Source organism: Phoenix dactylifera, chromosome 12, assembly GCF_051530095.1.
Source record: "Phoenix dactylifera cultivar Ajwa chromosome 12, Ajwa_hap1_PhDact_Kaust_v1.1, whole genome shotgun sequence".
Classification (NCBI taxonomy): Eukaryota; Viridiplantae; Streptophyta; class Magnoliopsida; order Arecales; family Arecaceae; genus Phoenix; species Phoenix dactylifera.
Genome location: NC_143201.1, coordinates 3,552,545 through 3,574,114, shown reverse-complemented (window position 1 = coordinate 3,574,114; position 21,570 = coordinate 3,552,545). Strand labels below are relative to the sequence as shown.

Genomic DNA, 21,570 nt, shown 5'->3' with positions numbered 1-21,570 from the left:
ATCTAGTCAGGCCAAATCAAATCTAAATCTAATCAAAAATCCAATCAAATTCGATGGCAAATGCCACAATTGGCTTATGGTCAGTTATAGAAGAGTACAATGTTGTACGGTTTTCTAGTCCACGTCGGTCATGATTGAGCTTGTTTTGATACTATATGCAACAACTCAAGATCTTACCACCCCCCCCCCCCCCCCCCCCCCCAACAAAAAAATAAATAAAAATAAATAGTACTATTTGGATTTTTTTGACCTTGCATATGTATCGAAAATTTAAGTATATGTGGGACTATTATATATCTACATGGGTCCTCCCACCTCCTTCTTTGGCATCTTTATAAGGCTAAGGATCTAAAAATGGTTCGTGTTGTAATGAGACTAGATACGTCTATGCAGATTTTCACATACTCCTATTTAAGCCCTACTTGTTCCTGCCAAGTTGAGGATTCAAATCTACCACAGATATCACGATTAGCTTCTGGTCAATCTAAGAGGCCCTGTACAATATCTTCTAATCCACATAGGTCATGAGCTTGATTCACTCTAATACTTTTTATAGCAGCCTATAGCCTCATTTTAAAAAATTAGTCAAAAAAATTATTTATTTTCTTGGTCCTATATATCTACTCATAATCTATCCAATATATAATCAATGTGGCACTGAGCACATGCATGAATCCTCGTATCTCACGGCTTCTTTGTTGCCCTCATCTTTGTGCCGTCTCTGGCCTTGCGTCTATTCCGAGCTCCAACATCATCCATCACTTTATTAAGATTAGTATTGAATTTATTAATTATCTAAAATTTATAATTGATGTTCAGAACTTATTATCTCAGTTGATATACATATATTAATATATCCTAATATCTCCATCGATGTATTGACTAAGTTTCTTAATAAGTAGTTATAAATTTAAATCAATTTTGAATTACAAAACATGCTAATAAATTTTAATTAGTTACATATTTATCTTATTAGTTGCTATACTGGAATCTAAAATGTCAGAAAATATTGAATAATATTAATTGGCTCTTTCTTATTTAATTCCATGCGTTCCTTCCGATCAAAATAAGCTAAGGTAACACCACTAAAGATCAACGGATCTTTCAAAATCTTCATATTATATTTTAAAATAAATTATATTTTTTTAAAATTTATATTCCTAATATTTAGATTTAATAGTTTAAAAAATTTATACTTACATCCAGTTAAACTTAGGGCATGAAAAAAATAATTTATTTTATATTAAAAATTAAAATTATTTTTGAGTAAAAAGAAGAATATATATTTTTTTATATCCGTAAATTATTATTTTATTTGTTTGTGAAAGAAGGCGTATCATCCCTCTCCTCTTAACTTTTTTCGGTTCATGTTTGAAAATACTATAAGGAATGCTTTTGTTGTCTTTTGTGTGGAGAAGCTAATCCCAAGAGAACAAGCCCCTTATGAACTATTTATATGTATGCTTTTACCTGTATTCATGGAGTTTGTTTCTCTTAATGCATGAAAAATTGATGCCACATTGCAGGCATATGGTGCCTAATGAGAACGGCAGAAGAGTAGAACCAAGTGGAATTGTATATTTTGGATGTCTTGTTCGAAAAAAGATATTCTGGATGACATCAAACAAATACATACGATGAAAGATGACAATGAGATTGTCCATAAGAATTATCATGTTACATAGAACTTATAATTAAGTTCAAGAATTATTATAGGTCATCCATAATACCACTCTTCAGTTTATCCATCCTGCTTTCAGACTGAGCCATGCAGAGTCCATCAAATTATCCAAGCATTGTATTTGTTACTATCTACTAATACTATGCATCAAATCAATGTTATCTTCGCATTGTGTCAATGAGCCTGGATCCTGTCATGAGCCAATTTTGGAACAAAAATCATAGAGTGTAGGTTCTATAGAATGTCATATAGAGGGGAATTTTTATTTTGCCACGTTTCGTCCGGCGCCCATCTTAAAGAGAAAGAGTCTATTAATCCCATAACCTTAGAAAAAAATTAAAAAAAAGAATACTACACGCGCCAAAAGAGATTATCTATGAAGAGAGACTGTCTGTATTTTTTTTCTTCCTTATCCAGCCTCTCCATCTATCATTTTTCTTATCAAGCTATTTATCTCATATGTGAGATCTTTCTTCTCCGTTATAGTTTCTTTCTCCTTTTCCAACCATTTTTTTTCTAATATCTTTGCATCTAAGAGTTTACGAAATCTAAAAAATGATATGTATATAATTTCTTATGTTAGACAAAGCTAAGAAATCGTGCATATAATGAATACTATATTCTGAAAATTATATATATTGATTTACTTAAAGGTGTGTATTAGCTTGCGAGATGATTAATTTGTTAGGTGTATATCACCGACTACGTAATGTGTACCAGTAAAAAGTATATTTCAGAAATTGTATAACAATTTACTGAAAGTGTGTATTGGATCACTACTAAGTGTGCATAAAATAAGCTTACAATATGTATCAAAAGTTGACGAGTATGTATCATCGGTCACATAGTAGTAATGGTGAATATGATGTCCTAGAAATTATGTATTAATTTGTTTTGAGGTATGTATTAAATTGCCAAATGACTAATTTTTTAATTGTGTATCATCTAACTGAATATATCACCAACTACGTAATGTGTACCAGTAAAAAGTATATTTCAGAAATTGTATAACGATTTACTGAAAGTGTGTATTGGATCACTACTAAGTGTGCATAAAATAAGCTTGCAATATGTATCAAAAGTTGATGAGTATGTATCATCGGTCACATAGTAGTAATGGTGAATATGATGTCCTAGAAATTATGTATTAATTTGTTTTGAGGTGTGTATTAAATTGCCAAATGACTAATTTTTTAATTATGTATCATCTAACCAGATATCATATACAGTATACCGATTTAGCTATATGTATGTATTAGTTTACTAAATAACTAATTTCTTTTCAGTATATTACTTGACGAAACAGTACATACCATTTTTTTATATTATTTTTAATTATGAAACTGACCGCTCTATTACTAAACAGTGCCTTATTTTTGGGTTTCTTTGAATAGATATTAGAAGAAACAGGAAACCTGCTCCCTTTTTATTTCTGGGATACTGGTGCCATATATTTTTGTACGGAGTATTAGACCGGCTAACTTAACGGACATCAAAAAATTAACGGCCATCGACAAAAATATGAACAAAGAACCAGAAAGATTAAACTGGACGTCACTGAAGAATGTCAGACAGATGGCAACTTGAAAAAGAAAGAGATCTTTTGACACAGGATTCAAGAAAGAGATCTTTTAATACAGGATTCAAGAAAATTGTTCAGTGACTGACCCAAAAAAAAAAGGGACTGGTTGGTTACCAAAGATGGACAGGGTCAAATCAGCTCAGATGTCGATGAGACATCTGCAAACAAGAGCGTCATGCGTGTCCTCTGAAGCACACCATGGGTTTCGCCTCTTGAAACAGGAGAAACCCATGGGTTTGTCAATCATAAAGGAAACCTGGGTTACTTGGAAGACCCACAAGAGAGTAAAGAAAGGTGGCTCATTGTCGGGTTGCTCGTTGCTGCTGAAATTATAAGACAGAAGAAGAAGAAATATGTCTGTGGTGATGGCCAAAGAGGACAACAGGAGGTTTTCAGAGAGATCTTCTCGTATTAACATCAAGATTGTTAGCAATGTCTGCTCTCCTTTCACTCTCACATGAAATTTCTCTTGGATCGTTGACTCCCTTTCTAGTTTCTGGGATGATTTCTTCTCACTGGTTTAGAGTACTCTTCTAAGGATACTTAACTGCTGGTTGTAGATTGTGATGCCTTCTTGCTTTGATTTCTCCTTTGGTTGTACTGTCCTTGCAAGGAAGTGGTATTATTTTCCTACACTTGATGGTGTGGTGTCGATTCATACCTGTGTCTGCTGTTTAATAATATTAGATGCAATCTTTTGTTTTTCAGCAACATATCTATATGTGTTGTAAATGGTTGAATCGTGTTCTCTTCATTTCAGCACCTTAGTGAAGTGACACAATGGAGAAATCCATTCTGTTCTGAGAATAGAAAAAAACAAGGAAAAGGAAATGCCATGTGATGGACTAAACCTCCAAAGAAAAATAAAAGAAATGAGTATCTCGTTTGATGATCCTTATAGCTCAAACTATATATAATGCCTTGTTTATGTAAGCCCATTGCAGGAAGCTGGAAGTAATACCTTCCTGCAATTTCTTTCAGGATGGTTATGATTCGGTGACTGTGAGGGTGAAGAGAAGCGTCAAGATGAAGGACCTGATGAAGGCTTACAATGACCGGAGATCTGTTGACTCCAACACATTCGAGTTTCTCCTAGATGGTCATCGAATTCAAGGTGAACAGACTCCTGATGAAGTATGTGCCCATGTTTTTACCTGCATTCATGGAGTCCGTTTTATTCCAATGAATAAGATTTTTACTGCTGCTGCTGCTGTTATTGTCTGATCGGCAGCTGGAGATGAAGGATGGGGACGAGATTGATGCCATGGTGCATGGCCATGGTGGCTCATTCTTGCTGCTGTATTTGTGAAGAGCCTATCAGTTTCCTTTGCTGGTGCCAGGAGAGAGCTGCTCTCTAGTCAATCTTTGGAAAGATGTTTGAAGACATTATAAGTTATCACTTGTACTTGAACTAATGCAGCTTAGGAATCCAATGTAATGTGGGCATGGAGTCAGCTTCGGATTACAATTAATAGAAATGGACTTTTCATATGTTGTTAGATGCCAATTTCCATCTCATTGGCTTCCTCATTGCCTTCTGCATGACATGTATGATAGTGGATCTTGCTAAGGATTGTCCATGTTGAAGTGCTGGCTGACACAGAAATCTCACTGAAAAAAAGTCACTCTTGAGCACCATCCTGAGCTGTTGGTCTCTTAGGTTCAGAATTTCAATGGCTCTCAGTCAAGAAACAATGGGAATTGGATGAGAATATCCATGTGAGACATCTTTGCTTCCATCAATATAATGTGGATTGATTAAAAGAAAAAAACACTCAGGGTGATGCTGATAAAGATGTTTAAATATATCAAAGAAAAGCGTGTTTATCTAACTCAAAAAGGAAGAGTAAATTTGTGAAATGAGCATAATCTTCTGTAAATCATATGGAGTGTTTGGTTGATGAGGTTGGAGAGTGGAGAGTGATAGAAGGTTAGAAGATTATGGAGTGGGGCTGCAACTAAAATCCACCAGAAAATCCAATTCTGTCCTCTTAAGCAAGATGCAGCCTTCTAAGTTGATGAACCAGTGATGCATTAGCTTAGAAGCTGAGGTATTTAGGTGATTCCAAATAAGTTTTCACTCCGAGTGAGGAACACTATAGACATTTTATCTATTGTCATCTAACCCAATCCCTCTTGCCGTTAGTTCATCCGAGCTCGAAAATTAAAATCGAAGCTTTAGGTCTAACCATTCGTATTAATTTTTCTACCTCCCACTAATTATTCTATGTGACTAAACCTCGTACGTAATCCTCAACATTTACTCCTTTCACTATTGGGCCAATTTAACTTCTTGAGTCCAATCCACTCTATCTAATCAAGCTCAGCATCAAGTTAGTTTTTTGACAGCACCATGTCACTTGTTATTCCAGCGGAAGAGCAGACTCTCCAAGAACCATACTTCCTCACTGTATGTTTGCAAGAGTCACACTTTACCATACTAGAATCCAATTAAATTAACATGTTGCATGTACAATAACTTATAATTTGGATTTCATAATCATTAGATTAGAGAAATGGTGCATCTAGTCTAGCCAGGCCATGGTGAAATGTGGTGCATACGGTGCATCAACCTTGGGTTGAGATGCAGTATTATGGTTGCTAGCCACGAGCAAAAACATGGTGTCTTTTGCCTATCACAAGCTAAAGCATGGTCATGGCTAGTCCGATGTTGGAAAGTTAATATTGTAAAATCTAACCTATGTTAATCAGATAAATAATTTAATTAAAATTATTGTTGAATGTATCTGCTAATTTTGTGATATATAATATGTATATTAGAGCTTTTATTTTGAAGATATATATATATATATATATATATATATATATATATATATATATATATATATATATATATATATATATATATATATATATATATATATATATATATATATATATATATATAATAGAATTACTTCTAGTTGGATGAAGTAAAAGTATGCATATGAAATATTACATGATAGGCGCATACTTTGGAAAGTTAAAAAAAAAAAGAGATGTTAAATCTACCATGAAAAAGTACATGAAAATAAGTTGAATATAGCATAAATGAGAAAGTCAATTAAATGGATGTATGGTGAAACTAGAAAGGATATCATAATAAATGAATATATTAGAGGAGTTGCAAGAGTTCTAGACTCTAATAAAGAGAGGTATTTTGATTTATGTTGAAACTTGTCAACGAAGGAAGAGTGATAAAGGAAAAATCTAGATAACATAAATGGGAGTCGAGAAAGGAAGGAGACGAAGAAACTTGGAGAAACATAAGTGGTGGACCTACGTAGAAATTATTAGTAAATAAGAATCTACTAAGTTGATCCTAAATAGTTGGGAGAAAAAAAAAGCTAGACAATGATGATTATGGTAAAGTTATAAAAAAAATTAAAATAGTTAAAATAAAATAGAAAATAAATTGAAAAAAATATTTTTTTGAAATTAAATATGACAAACAAAATCTACGTTGGAATATATCAAAATTTAAAACTCTCTTTTAAGTACAGTACATATTTTTATAAACTTTGTTCATTTACACTTGTATCTATGCAACCAAGCAGCCTAATTTACATCAGTTTCTTTAACTTTTAAGATTTCAATGTGGCATGCATCGGCTTTGCTACATCACGTAAAAGAAAGGTTTCATGTTGCCTATGGTGAGCACCACAAGATATCATTTTCATGCATTAATCCACTACGTGTTTTTAAAAGTTTGAGACATTTATGGATCACCCTAGCGAACAAACAAGATTAAGGTGGAAAGATTTGGAAGGAAATGATTTTTTTATCTTGTAATCTCAACAAATATTATAAATAAAGATATTGAAATTTCAAAAACTATTTCTAGATATTATTTTTAACTTTATTAGCAATGGAAACAACCAACTGTTCACAGAAAGTTGATGAGGAAATATAAGTCAATAAATCAAAAATCAACATCCGCATTTAGAACTGGTAGAAACACAGCAACAGGTTTCCAAAGGTTGCACAGGTTCGAGCCTTGTGAGTTTAGCTCATGCTATAGCTATGACCATGGGTGTCACATCAATCCATTTCTCCTGTCATCTTCTCTAGCTTTATGCCATCTGTCTCGCGAAATGGCCCACACCAATGTTCCAGCAGCCATACTGGGGAACTCCAGTCACCGGATAAAGGAAAGTGAGCCGCAGTGCCATCGGCCTTCTTCCTCTCGGCTGTTAAGCTTCCACCTTAATGCCGATCTCTGTTGCCTGCAAATCACAACAAAACCCTAGGGAAACCTCTTAAAAACCCTAGTGACCTTTCAGTTGTTCTTCTTCTGTGTCGAGGTTTGGTGTTTAGAGAGGTCCTGGATGGTAAAGATGCCACCTTGGATCCCTTCTTAGTTTTCTTTCTTAGTTTTTTTTGTTTAACAAAAAATAGCGTTCTTATGTTTTTTTTTTCTCCCCCTTAAGCATCATTTTGCTATGTTATTTCTATTTGGTGGCAATGCGATTACTTTGGGTTGCTGAATTGAAATGGCTTTTGCTTATAGTTCATTCTTTTCTACTTATTTTCTTCCTTACATTTCATTTGTTTTGCCCCATTTTTTGTGCTTTTGTTTGCTCAAGTTGAGTGGGTTTTGCTTACAAATCTTTTTTTTTTTTTTAAATAGTTAATGATGCATAGTCTTATTTATGTTTTCCTTTTGGTTACTGATGAGTCTATTTTCTCCAAGTGATGAGCCTGCCTTATATTGCAATTATAGACGAAGTTGTCGATCTTGGTTGCTAGATTAAATGGGTTTTTTGCTTCACACTTGTTTTTGATGCAGTATTGTTCTTAATTTTTGTTCTTTCTTGTGGTTATATTTTCTTTGTGAAGTTGTGGATATTGGTTGCTGAGATTAAATGGGTTTTGCTTCACACTCATTTTTGATGCGGTAACGTTCTTAATTATTTTTTTTTTGTGTAGTTATATATTCTTGATAATAACTGAAGTGAATAGGTAGTTTGTGCCGGCAATGTAATTGCTCTTTGGTCAGTGAAGCGAAGTTATTCTGGCTTATCTACATTTTCTTGATCTGTTGGTTTTCTTTATTTTATCTTTTCTGTCATGATGTATTTTATTATATCACTAACACGAATTGGTCGTCACTCATTTTGCTTGTTTTTCTCCAATTTGGATTTATTTCCTTATCCTTGATTGGATAATGAGAATGTTGAGTGAGTTCTAGATGCTTTCCATTTTAATGGTCGATGGTCTGATTACAATATAGCAGGCTTTAGACTGCTTTGACTGGTTTCCTTGTTTAAACTTACGGCTGGCAATATGTAGTTGTTTTTTAACTGTATCGTATGCCAGAATATATCTGCTATTATTTGTAACATTAGCTTTCAGTTGCAGCATTGTAGAGCAGCAGGGTCTTTCCTTTCTCTTTTTCAATTCACTGGAGTTTATCATTACACTTTTGAGTGTTTGTGTTTCAGCTTCTAGGTCCTTAATTTTATCCCATCTAATTCCATGCATCACTCCACATATCCATAGATTGTTGATTGTTAGATGTGACCGTCCCTGTGTGCTTAAATTCCACCCTGTTTGGAGAATGTGAGGTTTCATTTCCTCTTCTTATTCCGTCCCAACATTTTCTTCTTGTATGTTATTGGAGATGTTTGCTGAAATGGCCCCAAATTCAACGACATGGTTGTCTAAACAAGCCAGTCTGTTCCAAGTATCGGAACAATACTGTACCGACCTGTTCCGGATTGATATTGGGTCCAAGCTGGGATTTGCAACCTCACTTTGCACTCTATGCTGAATCTATATCTAGTGTAACATGAACCTTGTGCATTCAGATACTTTTCCCTAAATGTGATTTTTCCAAATAGATGTAATAAGATGTTGGTTCTGCATTTGGTATGATTGAAGAACACTAGCTATTAGTCTAACTTTGGAATTTCTTCTTTCTGAAAATGAATGATTTTCATTGAAATATTCTACCACAATCTCCTTAAGAAAAAAGGATGGATCTTTATTTTTTCATAGAAACTGCAATTAAGCCTTTTGTTTTGCATTATTTAGGGACATCATTTGTTTCCAATTGAATGTTGTTTTATATATGCATTTTCTTTATTTTTTTTTTTGCGACATCTGATGTTTTATTCGAGGTACTGGTTACTAATCTAGCAGACTAGCACTGACATTGTTTTGTCCTGCAGGATAAAGTTTGTGATATTTGTGGTGACACTGGCTATGCTGAAGCTATTATTACTTGTTGCATTTGCAAGAAAGCTTCAGGGCATAGGTACGCTGTCTTTATAATCCTCCAAATATTTACTTGTTACTGTGTAGAAGGCATTCTGTTTGATATGATTTATTCCTGTTTAATTCCTTTCAGTGTCCTGCAAATTTTTCTGTCTCCATCACTAGCTAGTTCATATGGATTACCAATAAAGTTAGGGGATTCCTGTTGGAAGACTGCTGCTATAGCAAAAACTTGCATGGGCTTCTGTTCTTTCCTAGATCTGTTATGTAATAATTGATGTATTTCATGCACTGGCAGTCCCATTATCATTTTTGGTTACTAATAGAATTTATGAATATAACCAGTCGTTTGGAACATCAATCCTAATCAGACTTTCTAAACAAAAGAGGTGTTCTATTTAGAGAAGTGAATGTGTGGTTTCTATATCTTTAATTAACACCAGTCCTTTCACTTGAATTGTTCAAATTAATACTGCCATTTAGGAGTATCTAAGTTGCTCGATTGCAGTACATGGAAGTTGCTATCCCCACGAGTTTAGTTTACTTGGTCAACCCAGCTACAACTTGTTTCTGTTTATGGGCTATGTGGGTTGGTCCATTGGACTAGTTGGTCTGGCAAACAAATGCTCAATTCAGGCACGTCTTGATCATACTCTCAAGAAAGCCATCCACACCCATTTCCTCTCGTGACCAAATCTGTATCAATAATCATCATTTCAGCTTTTAATTTTCCCTAAGAGATTTGTTTTCTATGTCCAGCTATTGTATGCAACCACCACTTGAACCTGTTGAAAGTTTGCATTGTGATGAATGTTTAGCAAGTCATCATGCAGATGCAAAGATGAAGGAAAAATTTACTAATCAGAAGATCATGCAAACTGGCTGTTCTGATGCTGAAGAAGCTAATACTCTGCAGGGAAAACGGTTGCAATTGGTTGAGACCAGAAATTCTAAAATTAATAATGATAAACACAGATCATCTAGGAAAGAAAAGCAATTTTTTCAAGGTACTTTTAAGACAACAGAGATGGCAAAAGTAAAGTTTATTTCTGATAAGGAAGCTGCCTTGCTTGGCACTGAATCAAAATCAAGGGCATGCAGTACAAAAGAAAGTTTGCATCCCTCGCTGATGTCTAATACCAAAGCAAAAGCATATGATTCAAAAAGAAATCTGCCTGCTGTGGTGAAACCTGGAACAAAAATGATGACAGACAATGGATGGAAAAACTGGCATGTGTTGTCACATCAAGCTGCTGAGGGAAATATTACACCGCCTTCTACATCTATATGTCGAACTCCCAGAATGTCTACAATCGTAGGTTCAGACACTCTAAAGACTGTCACTCAGACAAACAAGGGAGCTGTTGATGCCAGAGTACACCTTTCTTCCTCAGAGTGTGTAATGCCAAGGAAACATGTTATGGATGATAAGAAAGGAAAGATACAAAAGAACAAACCTTCAGGTGGATTTGCCACATCTTTGAAGGCAGCTTAGGTTTGACTATTTTGGTGCACATATTCACAGATATTTTGTCTTATTTACATGGTTTTTGCTTTTTCTTAAAATTTACACCAGGAGATGAGGCTTCTGAAGCATTTTGCATCAAAGATACCATGGAGGGATCTGCTGAAGAAACAAATTGTAAATCTGATGCTCTGTCCTCATTTACCAAGGATGAAAAGATGACATATAGTGTTCTAGGTGTGTATTTACGAACATATCTAAGTGTTAATGGATTCATATGGTATCTGGTGCATCTCGGAGATGGCTGATCTCTTGTATCCCATGTCTTTGCTATTTATTTCCCTTTGTTTTTCCATCCATAGATAAAGAGGCTACTGCAGCTGCTACTGTAGAAAGGCCCATGGAAGTCTGTTCTAATGCTGGAGTATCTGGATCTTCCTCAAAGCGCATCAGACTCAACCAGTTTGATCGTGGCATTGATGGTACATGATATTACATGAATTATAAAGAAAATTTTAGATGTGTTCACATTTCTGCGTTGTCTGATACATTAGTAGTGAGCTCTTATTTTTTCCTGTCTTCTTTCATGTTGTCTTTCATTACAATTAGGTGCTTCGGATGTTGAGCCTGTGAAAACATCTGTGCCTGATACTGTACTAGGAGGCTCGCGTGATGAGATTAACCTTCTTCCTGCTGGTGGTTCAGGAAAGAATATGTTCTTGATTTTCATATATTTTGAACTAGCAGTACTGATATCACACTTCAATGTCTATAATCAAAGTTTGTTTTTCTGGTAATTTATTTCTAAAAAACAATTAATGGTGATTTTGGCAGGTAATGTTGTCTGTTCTGATGCACAAGTAAATAAACATTGTTGTCAAGATGCGGATCAGCCACTGGTTTTGCTTATTAGTCCAGATATGAAGTTTTCGAACTGTCCTGTTACAGATATCTGTTGGAAGTAAGTAACCCATCTTTACCTATCAGTGTATTAAATGAAAAAAAGAAAACAAACTCTTAACTTGTAGCCCAAGATTCATGGCTCTGTCTTAAAAACTGTAATCAGTTCTTTATCATGAAAAGAATTTGGGTACCAGTTATGTTCTTGTAAACATATATTTATGCTGATATCAAATTTATGTAAATGCGTTTTTATAATGTTTATTTATCTACTGCATGCACAATTTATATAAAAGGTGGTGTGTATTAACTGAATTTTAAGTTATCTCCCTTAGTGGATGATTTCACATTCACATTCACTCCAACACTTGTGACTCTAGTTTTATTGTTTGATTCTTTCGAGGGTTCTGTGCTTTGACTGATGGTCTTTGAGATGCATTGTTAGACTTGGTCTCATCACCAAAAAATTTTTCTTGATGATTAATTTCTGCTTCAGCTGTCTTTGCACTCATATGCTCACTTTACTGATTTGCAGATCTTCAGTAACTTTTGGCTGTAATATATGTAGGAACCAGAACAAACCAACCAGATGAATACTATGTTCACCTCTCTTCAAATAAATTCAATCTAGTGTATATATGGTTTTTGGTATGAACATGTAGCACTTTGTCCCTGCAGGTAAATAGTTTCCAGCAATAGGTTTTCTCCTGATTTGTTTCTTTATTCCCCAAACCTTTGAGTCTTGTGGTTGAGAGTTGTTTCTTATTGTTAGCTCTAGCTACATTTGGTTTGAGAATAGGAGAATGGATTTGTCATCGTTATTCCTCTTAGCTAAGTTTTTTTAGTTCCTAGCTGGACTCGCAGTATGAGGGCAGTTTATCCAAAAAGGGAAATGAATAAAATGGCATTACTCTAGCATAAGTTATTCCAATTCCTGACCTTCCTTGAAGTAATTATCCCAGGAATAAGCATGTTTGCTTACAATATCTCTTCCCTATTTCTTCTTCTTAAACCTGTTTGGCATGCATAAGTATTATGAAAGGCATACTCCTGATTTATTACTAAGCTAAGTGCAACATTTAAAGGCCTGTTTTGTTGCTGGTATCCCTCAAGTAGGGATGGTTTATCTTGCAATCCTACCAAACTGTTTTACTGTGGTGTAAGATTAGGCTAGTCAATGCTGTGGATCCTCTTAACCTGAAGGTTATTGTTGGAGGGGAGATGCAGGTTTTGTGTTATTCCTTATTTCTCTCACTTTTACTCCACCTTTTGCTGCTTTTCAGTTATTCTACCAATTCCCAAGTAAACAACATTTTTTTCTTAACTTAGGGATAAAGGAATCTTGGAGTGATAGCTAAGGTCGGGGTCAGCTATCCCTGGGTTTTCTATCCTGCAAGTAAATGCACCTTTAGAGTAACCACCACCATTTTTTCAATTGCAATGTGGTGATCTGCATGAGAAAAAGCTTGAACATGGGATAGAAAAAAAGTATGCATTAAAAAAAGACTATTCTGTGGACTATGTTAAATAACTTAGTGAAATACACTTGGGAGTTGGATCGGAAGCACTCTTGTATATAGTCTCATGATGGTGGAAAATAACTTTGTGAAAGAGCTACAAGGTGAAAGTATAAGCGATTTGATTGCAGTAAGAACGACAACAATGAATTAATTCAGATATTTTACATTCTAAAATAAGCAATTGTAGTGTTATTTTACAGAGTATGGTGTCTCAACTGGTGTATTGGTGGTTAATTGTTTTTAATCATATCTCTGGTTACGGGTTTGAGTCCATTTCTCCTCCAATGTTAGAAATCCTCAAAAAAAGCAGAGTATGTTGGTTATATTTTCTGCTTTTATTTTTGGATGCATTTTGTCTCAGATGTATCCGTCGTTCTTTTGCATTTTTGTTTTGTGGTTTATTTACAGTCATGATTACACCACCACTGCTATAACGGTCAGGATCGTTGAAGTTTTATTAATGCATGAGTAAGCATTGCATGCTTATTCCTCATAACATTTCTCCCATTTGACTTCTTTCATTTAATTTCGTATCTTGTTTCTGGAATTGGTGCATTGTTTCTCTTGAACCCATGAGTCCACATCCTGGTCAATCCAAAAGCAATGCCATATTTCCAATATTCTAATAATTATTTTGTCTTCTGGTGGTCAATCAAGTCCTTGCTTTGTCTCCTTCTGATATATTTCTATACTTTGTCAATTTCATTGTCTGTGGTTGTCTTTATGACTTGCAACATCATCTATAATCAAAAAGAAGATCGTCGTTATTTTTACTTCTTCATATAAATATTGTATGGAAGTTTTTTATTCCTTTATAAAAAAAGTCGACAAGATAGCAATTTAATGCACACATCATATGAAGGTAGGATTCAGCAACCTTTCTTCTGCAAAATCTCTGACTTGGTTCTTGAGGGTTACCCTCATCAATGAAATCCTAATATAATTCTACTGGAGTGTTGTGAAATAAATGCAGGCTTAGCCTTTCAAATAGTGTCATTATTTTTTTTTAAAAAGCTTTTTTGCAAGAAAATTACTGGTTCTGGTGCCTGTACTGGTTAGGGACGCATCTGGTATTGTTAACATGTGCTCACACCATTTTGATTTCATTTTTTCTTGTGTTGTTTTATAGGTGCTATTAGGGTTTTGGTTAGTTTAGGGCCCTAAAGTGCAGTATATTAAACAAACTGAATATTTTTAAAATTAAAAAAAAAATAAATAAAAACTGCACATCTCAGATGTCAACATCCAAGTAATCAACATATCTTCAACTTTTAGGCCCACAGACATCCGGGTCAGGTTTTAATTTGAATTTTCGATCTAGTACAGCCTATGATACTATCTCCTACTGTTCTCTATTGTTGATAAGTTCTCCTTTTCTATTACATTCAGTTTTATCTGCTTTTGAATAGTTATTTATTTGGAAATTAATTTTAAATCCACAAAAATTCTGAGAAGTAAAATTTCTTGAGGGATTTTGTAGATGAACCAGCAGGTATGCCATGTATTTTTCTTGAACTGAACAAAAGTGTTTTTATCACTATTTTTGAATAGTTTTTATTTGGGAATTAATTTTGAAGTCTCAAAATTCTGAGAACTAAAATTTCATAAGGGATTTTGTAGATGCATGAGCTGGTGCACCATGTATTTTTCTTGATCCGAAGAAAAGTGTTTTTATCAGTTTAAATTGAAAATTATGCTAATCTTGGGCTAGATTTGAGTGCTCTTGAACGAGCACAAAATTAATGTAACTTAAGCCCAAACATGGTTGATGTGCACATGTACATTGCAAATGTCTTACCTTTCTCCAAAATTATTTTTATTTTGTTTTAATAATTAGTTTACCAAAAAATAGAATAATTATATAGAAAATTATCGGAAAGTTACAAGCATTTTATGTTGATGTCCAACTACAAAATAATTAACTCATGTCAAAAGGAGTTTTTTTTTCTTGAATTTGTTTACTTAGGCTATTTTAATGGAAAAATAACTAATTAAAAAAAAAGGCAGAGCTGAACTACCTTCCCTAGAGGTGTTTCTAGGATTGGGACAACTTTGATTTGCATCAAATAAATCAGATCTAAGTAAATGGAGGTGGACTCACCTCTTTTCTCCCTTCACTCTCATTTTTTGCCTTCGAACAAGCAAAACCAAGCAGAGAAAAGCAGCTGGGCTGGTTTTTGGCTTGGTACTAATCAGTACTTAATGGAATTGCCATGTTCTGGTTTGTGTCACTTGGTATTAGTTGGTGCTGAATGGTATATTGTCTAGGAACCAGATCCCAAGTAGTTCTCGCTAGCATTTTGGTAAGCTATGCCTAGTACCAATATTAGTTACTGAACTGTCGCAAGCAAGGTATGCTGTACCAGCTTGAAACGGGCGGTATGAGGCATACCGTACCAGTTTGGTATCGGTATCCAATATGGGTGGCTTACCGATACTCGGTACGCCAAAAAATTTTCGTATAGTACTATAGCGACACTATATTGGTGTGGCACCGGTACGAGGTCCGGTACTGAGGCAGTGAACCTTGGTTGCAAGCGTAGGTTTGTTGTTGATTTGATATGATATGTTTGGTATGGACCGGTAGTTTTGGCAATTTTTCACAATTACTCAGTTTTGAACCTGAGACCTCTTTCATAGAGAGTTAGGACGACCCAACTGAACTAACAATTATTGGTATTGCCTGGTATTTCAGTACTTACTTTTTGAAGAATTTTGCAAGAATGATGCGTCCATAACTTCACTAGTATCATGATTCAAATCTTTCTTCATTTTATTGCTTAAGAACTCTCAGTTACTAAAAGAAAGCTCTGATTTTAGCATCCACAACCATCTCACTAGTGTAAGAAACCCATCATACAAGCACAAGTTTTTCTGTCTGTGATCTGGAGTGGAGGTTTTCATTGACTGCTTGTTTCCTTTGATCTTTTGTCAGGTGATGAATCAGAAATAATCCAACTGTTTCTTGGGTGTAGTATGCAAACTGCCAATTGTTTTTGTCCCTAATTCACGATGCTTCTGTTGTTAGGTTAATTAGAACATTTGGGTCTTTCTTTCCCCCCTGTTTTCTTCGATGACTCTGTTTCTGTGTTGTATTTTTCATTTTTGCACTAGTTGCCATAAACTTATACCAATGTTGCAATGGTAATCAGAGATGAAATATGTTATTCCTATCATTTTGATATTGTGCAAAGAAGGTGATATTACAAGTAAAAACCTATGCCCATACTGAACGTGTTTCCTTTATTTAACCATGAATTAAGCATCTTGATAGACCATATAACACTACAGAGCAAAAGCATATGCATGCAGCTTTATCTTCTCTTCTGTTCATTGTTGATATAGTAGATGATTTACTAATAATTGACTCTATCTTATCATAGGGGGGGGTTTGACGTTTTTAATGAAGATTTCCATGTATGTTGTGGAATTCAAGCTCATTTCTCTCGCCAAGTGTCATATAAAGCGTATGAAGTCACAAAACAAATTCCCAATGAGTTGAAGTTCAAGGTCATACCTCGTGCCCGTGTTTGGCCAAAAATCTTTCAATTGGATCCACCCACATGTGAGGACATTGGACTATACTTTCTCCCTTCTGAGATTCTGAGGTTTGTCTGCTACTCTGTTCTAACTAAACATATTTAGATCCACAATCTGTTGAAGTGGAGTGATTGATGCAAGATGGGACTTCTGTAGTGGCCTTATGGCTCTAGTTGTGATCACCAAATCATCTCCCCATATTGATCTATTTGCTGACAAGTGTCACAATTCATTTGATTTTTTTCATTTTTTAATCGATTGTGGGGAAAATATTGTTTTTCTTAAAACAATCTCCTTTTTTGTAGGTCTAAAGAGAACTATATCTGTCTTTTAGAGCATATGAACTCTCGCGATTGTGCATTGCAAAGTCAAATTGGTGATGTCAAATTACAGATATATACATCTAAGCAATTGCCTGCAGACTCTGAAGGTAAGTTTTCATTTTATTTGCTTTAGTTTTTTGGCTTTTTCCTTGAGTCCATGCCTCGATGCTATATGCTGGAGCCATTCCTTTGAAAACATGTAGTGAAAGATGGATAGCATGTTCTTTGTAATTTATAAGCAATTCGTACTTGCTCATCCTCCAAACTGTGAATGCAAGATGCTGCATCTTTCTTGTATAACCTAATTTGTAGGTTATTGTTGTTACATAAATTTGTTACTTCTCATTATCAATTCTCTTCCATGAAAATTATGCTTGTTTCAACGCATTATAATGTAACACGAGGGCAGATTGCTGTATAATAATGTTTCATGATTTTCTATATGAGCTGATACTGGTGCACGTCCAAATCATGTCATCTTGCACTTACAATCCAAACTAAATTTCCATTGGTATGTTAAACTCTTATGCACTTTAATATATTCTTTTGTAGTGATTGTAGGAGTCTAAATCTGCCACTACCTTGGGTTTTAACAGTAATCTTGGAACATTGTGCTATGTTATCAGGACCAGTTTCGCAGATCTATTTGTGGGGAATCTTCTGCTGTGTGAAACATAAGAAACTCAGCTGTGATATGCAAAAACAACTTTCTTCCAAGACTCCTGTTACTTCCGTAGGGACTGGCAATCAATCAAATAACCATCAGAAAGGCAATTCTACAGAAATTCATAGTACTGGGAAAAATAAATTGAGTCCTGTACCTTTATTTGATCCTCCTTGTGGATTTCAGAAGCTGAGATCTGAAGTGCATGGAAAGAGGCCTTCTCCACCAAAGGATGTGAAGAGGCCAATTTCATCAGAATCACCACCTGGTTTTCCAAGGCATTCTCCAGGGAATGAAGGTAGCTCATCTAGGGTGGCTGGTAGCATGACATCCCTCGTGTGCAAGGCGACCAGATCAACAATGGATCATCAGGTTTTTTATTTTTGAAAAAATAAAATTATAATCTAAAGGGAGAATAAGATTTACCAGAATTCATAACTATTTACTTTTGAAGTTTACTGTTGATCTTTAATGAATAAATCCTTGTTTTATCTCTTTTTGTTCTTAGATCTCTTTTCTTGATATGGATGCTAATCTTTCTTTTGAATTAAATCTATGTAGCATTTTCTGTCAGCTATCGCTGGGCTTCTATTACTTATTTTGGCAGTCTACCAAGTCTTAGTATCAATATTTTCTTCATTGATTTACTTTCATGTAGTGCCTATCTTTTTTCCTTTCTTCTGAATTCCACTGAAACAACAATTTTGATCTGGTTTCCTTAAGTGCTTTATGTTGGAGTTTTATGTTGCAATATAACATTGAGTAAACATGACATTAAAAAAAAAACATAAATCATGTGAGTTTGAGAAGCATGAAGAGTGACAAATGTTGCTACAAGAATACATTAAATGCTCCATCAGACTGAAATTGTTTACTGATCATCCACATGTTTTTGTACTGTTCAGATATTTTGGTTTTCAATCAAGATCGAAGGAATCTTAGCATTATAATACTATGGAACAAACTTTGCGTCCTAGAAATAACACAGTTCAATTTTTTGACAGGATTTGGGGCATGCATATAGGTCAAGGGGTAGCAATACTACGGGCAGCAATCGTACTCATCGTGATAGACATTATACCATGAAGGCTGGAGATAGAGAAAAAGGGAAAATCCTGCAGGGTGCTAGTAGAGTGAAAGACAGCAAGATAAAGGTTCCTTATAATAAGGTTGATGGAACACCATCTCGATCGGTATCGGAGCATACCAGACATACTGTACCATACAGGTATCGAGCCAATATGCAGTATAGAGAGCGTACCAAGTATCGGTATACTGAACGGATCCCTGTTCCACACGTTCCGACGCTACATTAGGATGGTACTGGTATGGGGTCAAATATTGAGAAGGCAGGAATAAAAATCTAGTGGGTTCAAAATTCCGACTAACAAGCAGCTGTCATCAGCATCTGCAGGTTATGATACCATCAAGGAGCCAGAAAAGCCAATTCATGCTATTCAAGATGCATCCTCCAAGTTTAACCTTGGGAGGATCATGATAACAAAGTGGCTCAAGACCTAGAACCAAGTACTAATCAGCCTTCCTGATCTCTTTAGGCCTCACCTTGTTACATTCCTCAAGCAAGAGAGCTGTGGCAGGAGATTGTATTGTACCCCCGTTGGTTTGATGTTTAGACTATGTACTGATTTTCCGGTTACAGTTTGTACATGCCTAATGCTGATTTTTGATATCAGATGCATATTTACAGTATGTTAGAAGGTGGTATGAATGCATTTTGGCTGCGACTACATATGGTTCTCTGTTCTTCACTTTTCATAGCCCTATATATATCTATGCTTTCAATCATATGATTCACAAAATACTGCACTTGGTGGAAATATGGATCATTTTTATCCTTTTATCCCCATGGCTGCATGTTTTATGAGCTCTTTTTGATATGCTCTATTATGGCCATGGGTCGCTTTGGATGCGGGGCAGGTTAATCTTTTTTTTTTTTTTTGGTTAAAAATAGGAGGGGAGGAGGAGGGACCAGCCCACCCGCGTAGCAGCCCCATTACTGGGCCTCCCTTCCACTAGGGAATGTTCGATACAGGTCGCAGGTTTCGCGTGCCTTTCCCGACCCGTGGGCTCACCCCACTGGGTTCACCGCCTCACGTGTGGGTACGTCACTCCAGCGCCACCTTGATACAAGTGGAAGGAAAGCATAACCGCCAACAAGCCAGCCGGGCGTGGGGCATCCGATCCCCTAATTTAATCGACGCCCGCGCGTTTCGAACCCGGGCAACTTGGGCGGAATTATCGCCCCCTTACCACCAGGTTACTACCTTGGTGGCGGGCAGGTTAATCTTCAGGTATGTTTGGATGCAAGCAAAACTGCTTGTAAAGATTGTTTTCATAAAAAAAATAGTTTTGTATTTGTTTGCTCTATTAGAAAACTAACAAATTTAGAAAGCCTGTAACTAGTATTCAGGAGAATAACTCCATTTCTATGGAGAAGGCCTAGTTTTCCATTGACTTTTCCATTAGTTTCCTTCAAACAAAATAACGTACCCTACACGTTATCCCCCTCACCAGTAGATTGTCTCAAAAGAGGCTGTAAACGAAGTGGGTGAGAGAGCTCAGAGCCATGGGGCTTTTTGCATATCCCAACATATCCGGTAAAGCATGCTAACATGAACTTTTTAAGTTGTTGACGTGGACAAAATGGTGCTCTCTCTCTCTCTCTCTATAGATAGAAAGAGTATTGAATTAGCCTCTATCAAAAATTAATATTTCTACCTATGATGGTAAGATTCATTGTCTTGATACCGGATTCTATATTGATACTATTTTATTGCAATATGGGTATATCCGATACAGGATCAGTTCAGTGTGCCGAATGTTAATACATTTTTTTCATATTATGTGCCAGTTCACGATCATAATATGTACTTAATGTTGTCTGCCATCTTAATGAACCATAAGCCTGGCAAGATTCTAGAAATACTCTATGCTTCTTCTTGGTCCGGAAACTACTGAAATGAGTATCAAGAGAAGGAAGGTCCTTGGAGTCGTACTATTACTTTTACCCAAAGTCAAGCTATTAGTAAGTAAATGAGCATAAATACGTTGAGGAGGCATAGGACACTGGCAGAAATAAACTAGAATTATTTGGGGAGGGAAGCTTTACGTACAACTAGTCATGGGCACTTGAGATGCAAATGCCAACTTTTAAGCAAATAATTTTGTCTTACCAATCAAGAAGTCTATATTGCAAATATGATTGTAATTGCGAAGATATCAAAATGTAAGATCTTAGCACCAAAAACTATAAAGTGTAAGAAAATCACATCCAAAACAAGAGTGAGTAACACACCTGCCGCTATCTTAATATTCTCCATTGGTTCATACATGCTAGCTCAGTAAGTTTTGGTGCTATACTTTCAAAATAGACAGCCAAGGTTGTCATGGATGAATAAAGGGTGTGATGAAACAAAGATCAGAAAAAGGTGTGATGGCCTCCGCAGTACCGAAGCAAGGGGTGGTCTGATGCTTATTTTCCATGAGGAAAATGGTTCAACCTCTTCAACTCGATGCACCGGAGGATACTACAAACGTGCATGTGAGATAGGGAACATCTTGGTAATGCAGGAAGAGGCTACGACGTCGCAATTGGCGCAGCAGAGTGGATTCAAGCTTCCAATGGTGATCGATGAGGATAGCGATATATGCAGAT

General features: G+C 35.6%; 2 protein-coding genes across 3 annotated transcripts; both read left to right on the top strand.

The window, feature by feature from the left end:
• The first annotated feature begins 2,879 nt into the window (after positions 1–2,879).
• On the top strand, positions 2,880–4,781 carry LOC120105632 (small ubiquitin-related modifier 1-like). Of its 2 annotated transcripts, none has more exons than XM_089926433.1 (3): positions 2,880–3,697; positions 4,245–4,377; positions 4,495–4,781. In XM_089926433.1, exons 1-3 carry the CDS (start codon positions 3,617–3,619, stop codon positions 4,521–4,523), a joined length of 243 nt encoding a protein of 80 aa, XP_089782559.1. In that variant the 5' UTR covers positions 2,880–3,616; the 3' UTR covers positions 4,524–4,781. The 2 variants fall into 2 exon arrangements, with proteins under 2 accessions (XP_089782559.1, XP_038974181.1); XM_039118253.3 differs by having other exon boundaries at positions 2,903–3,697; positions 4,245–4,397.
• Positions 4,782–7,376: 2,595 nt separating this feature from the next.
• Positions 7,377–19,646, top strand: LOC103719390 (uncharacterized). The gene is made up of 11 exons (XM_088708416.2): positions 7,377–7,594; positions 9,437–9,522; positions 10,242–10,945; positions 11,059–11,184; positions 11,310–11,429; positions 11,557–11,653; positions 11,783–11,908; positions 16,751–16,975; positions 17,213–17,337; positions 17,857–18,266; positions 18,899–19,646. Exons 1-11 carry the CDS (start codon positions 7,592–7,594, stop codon positions 19,208–19,210), a joined length of 2,334 nt encoding a protein of 777 aa, XP_088564542.1. The 5' UTR covers positions 7,377–7,591; the 3' UTR covers positions 19,211–19,646.
• Positions 19,647–21,570: the final 1,924 nt, after the last annotated feature.

Coding starts and splice junctions, on each gene's coding strand:
- LOC103719390 (XM_088708416.2), top strand. Junction 10,946..11,058: donor ACAAAAGAACAAACCTTCAG/GTGGATTTGCCA, acceptor AATTTACACCAG/GAGATGAGGCTTCTGAAGCA. Junction 11,909..16,750: donor GTTACAGATATCTGTTGGAA/GTAAGTAACCCA, acceptor ATCTTATCATAG/GGGGGGGTTTGACGTTTTTA.
- LOC120105632 (XM_039118253.3), top strand. CDS start 3,617: ATGTCTGTGGTGATGGCCAAAGAGGACAACAGGAGGTTTTCAGAGAGA. Junction 3,698..4,244: donor ACATCAAGATTGTTAGCAAT/GTCTGCTCTCCT, acceptor AATTTCTTTCAG/GATGGTTATGATTCGGTGAC. Junction 4,398..4,494: donor GTGAACAGACTCCTGATGAA/GTATGTGCCCAT, acceptor TCTGATCGGCAG/CTGGAGATGAAGGATGGGGA.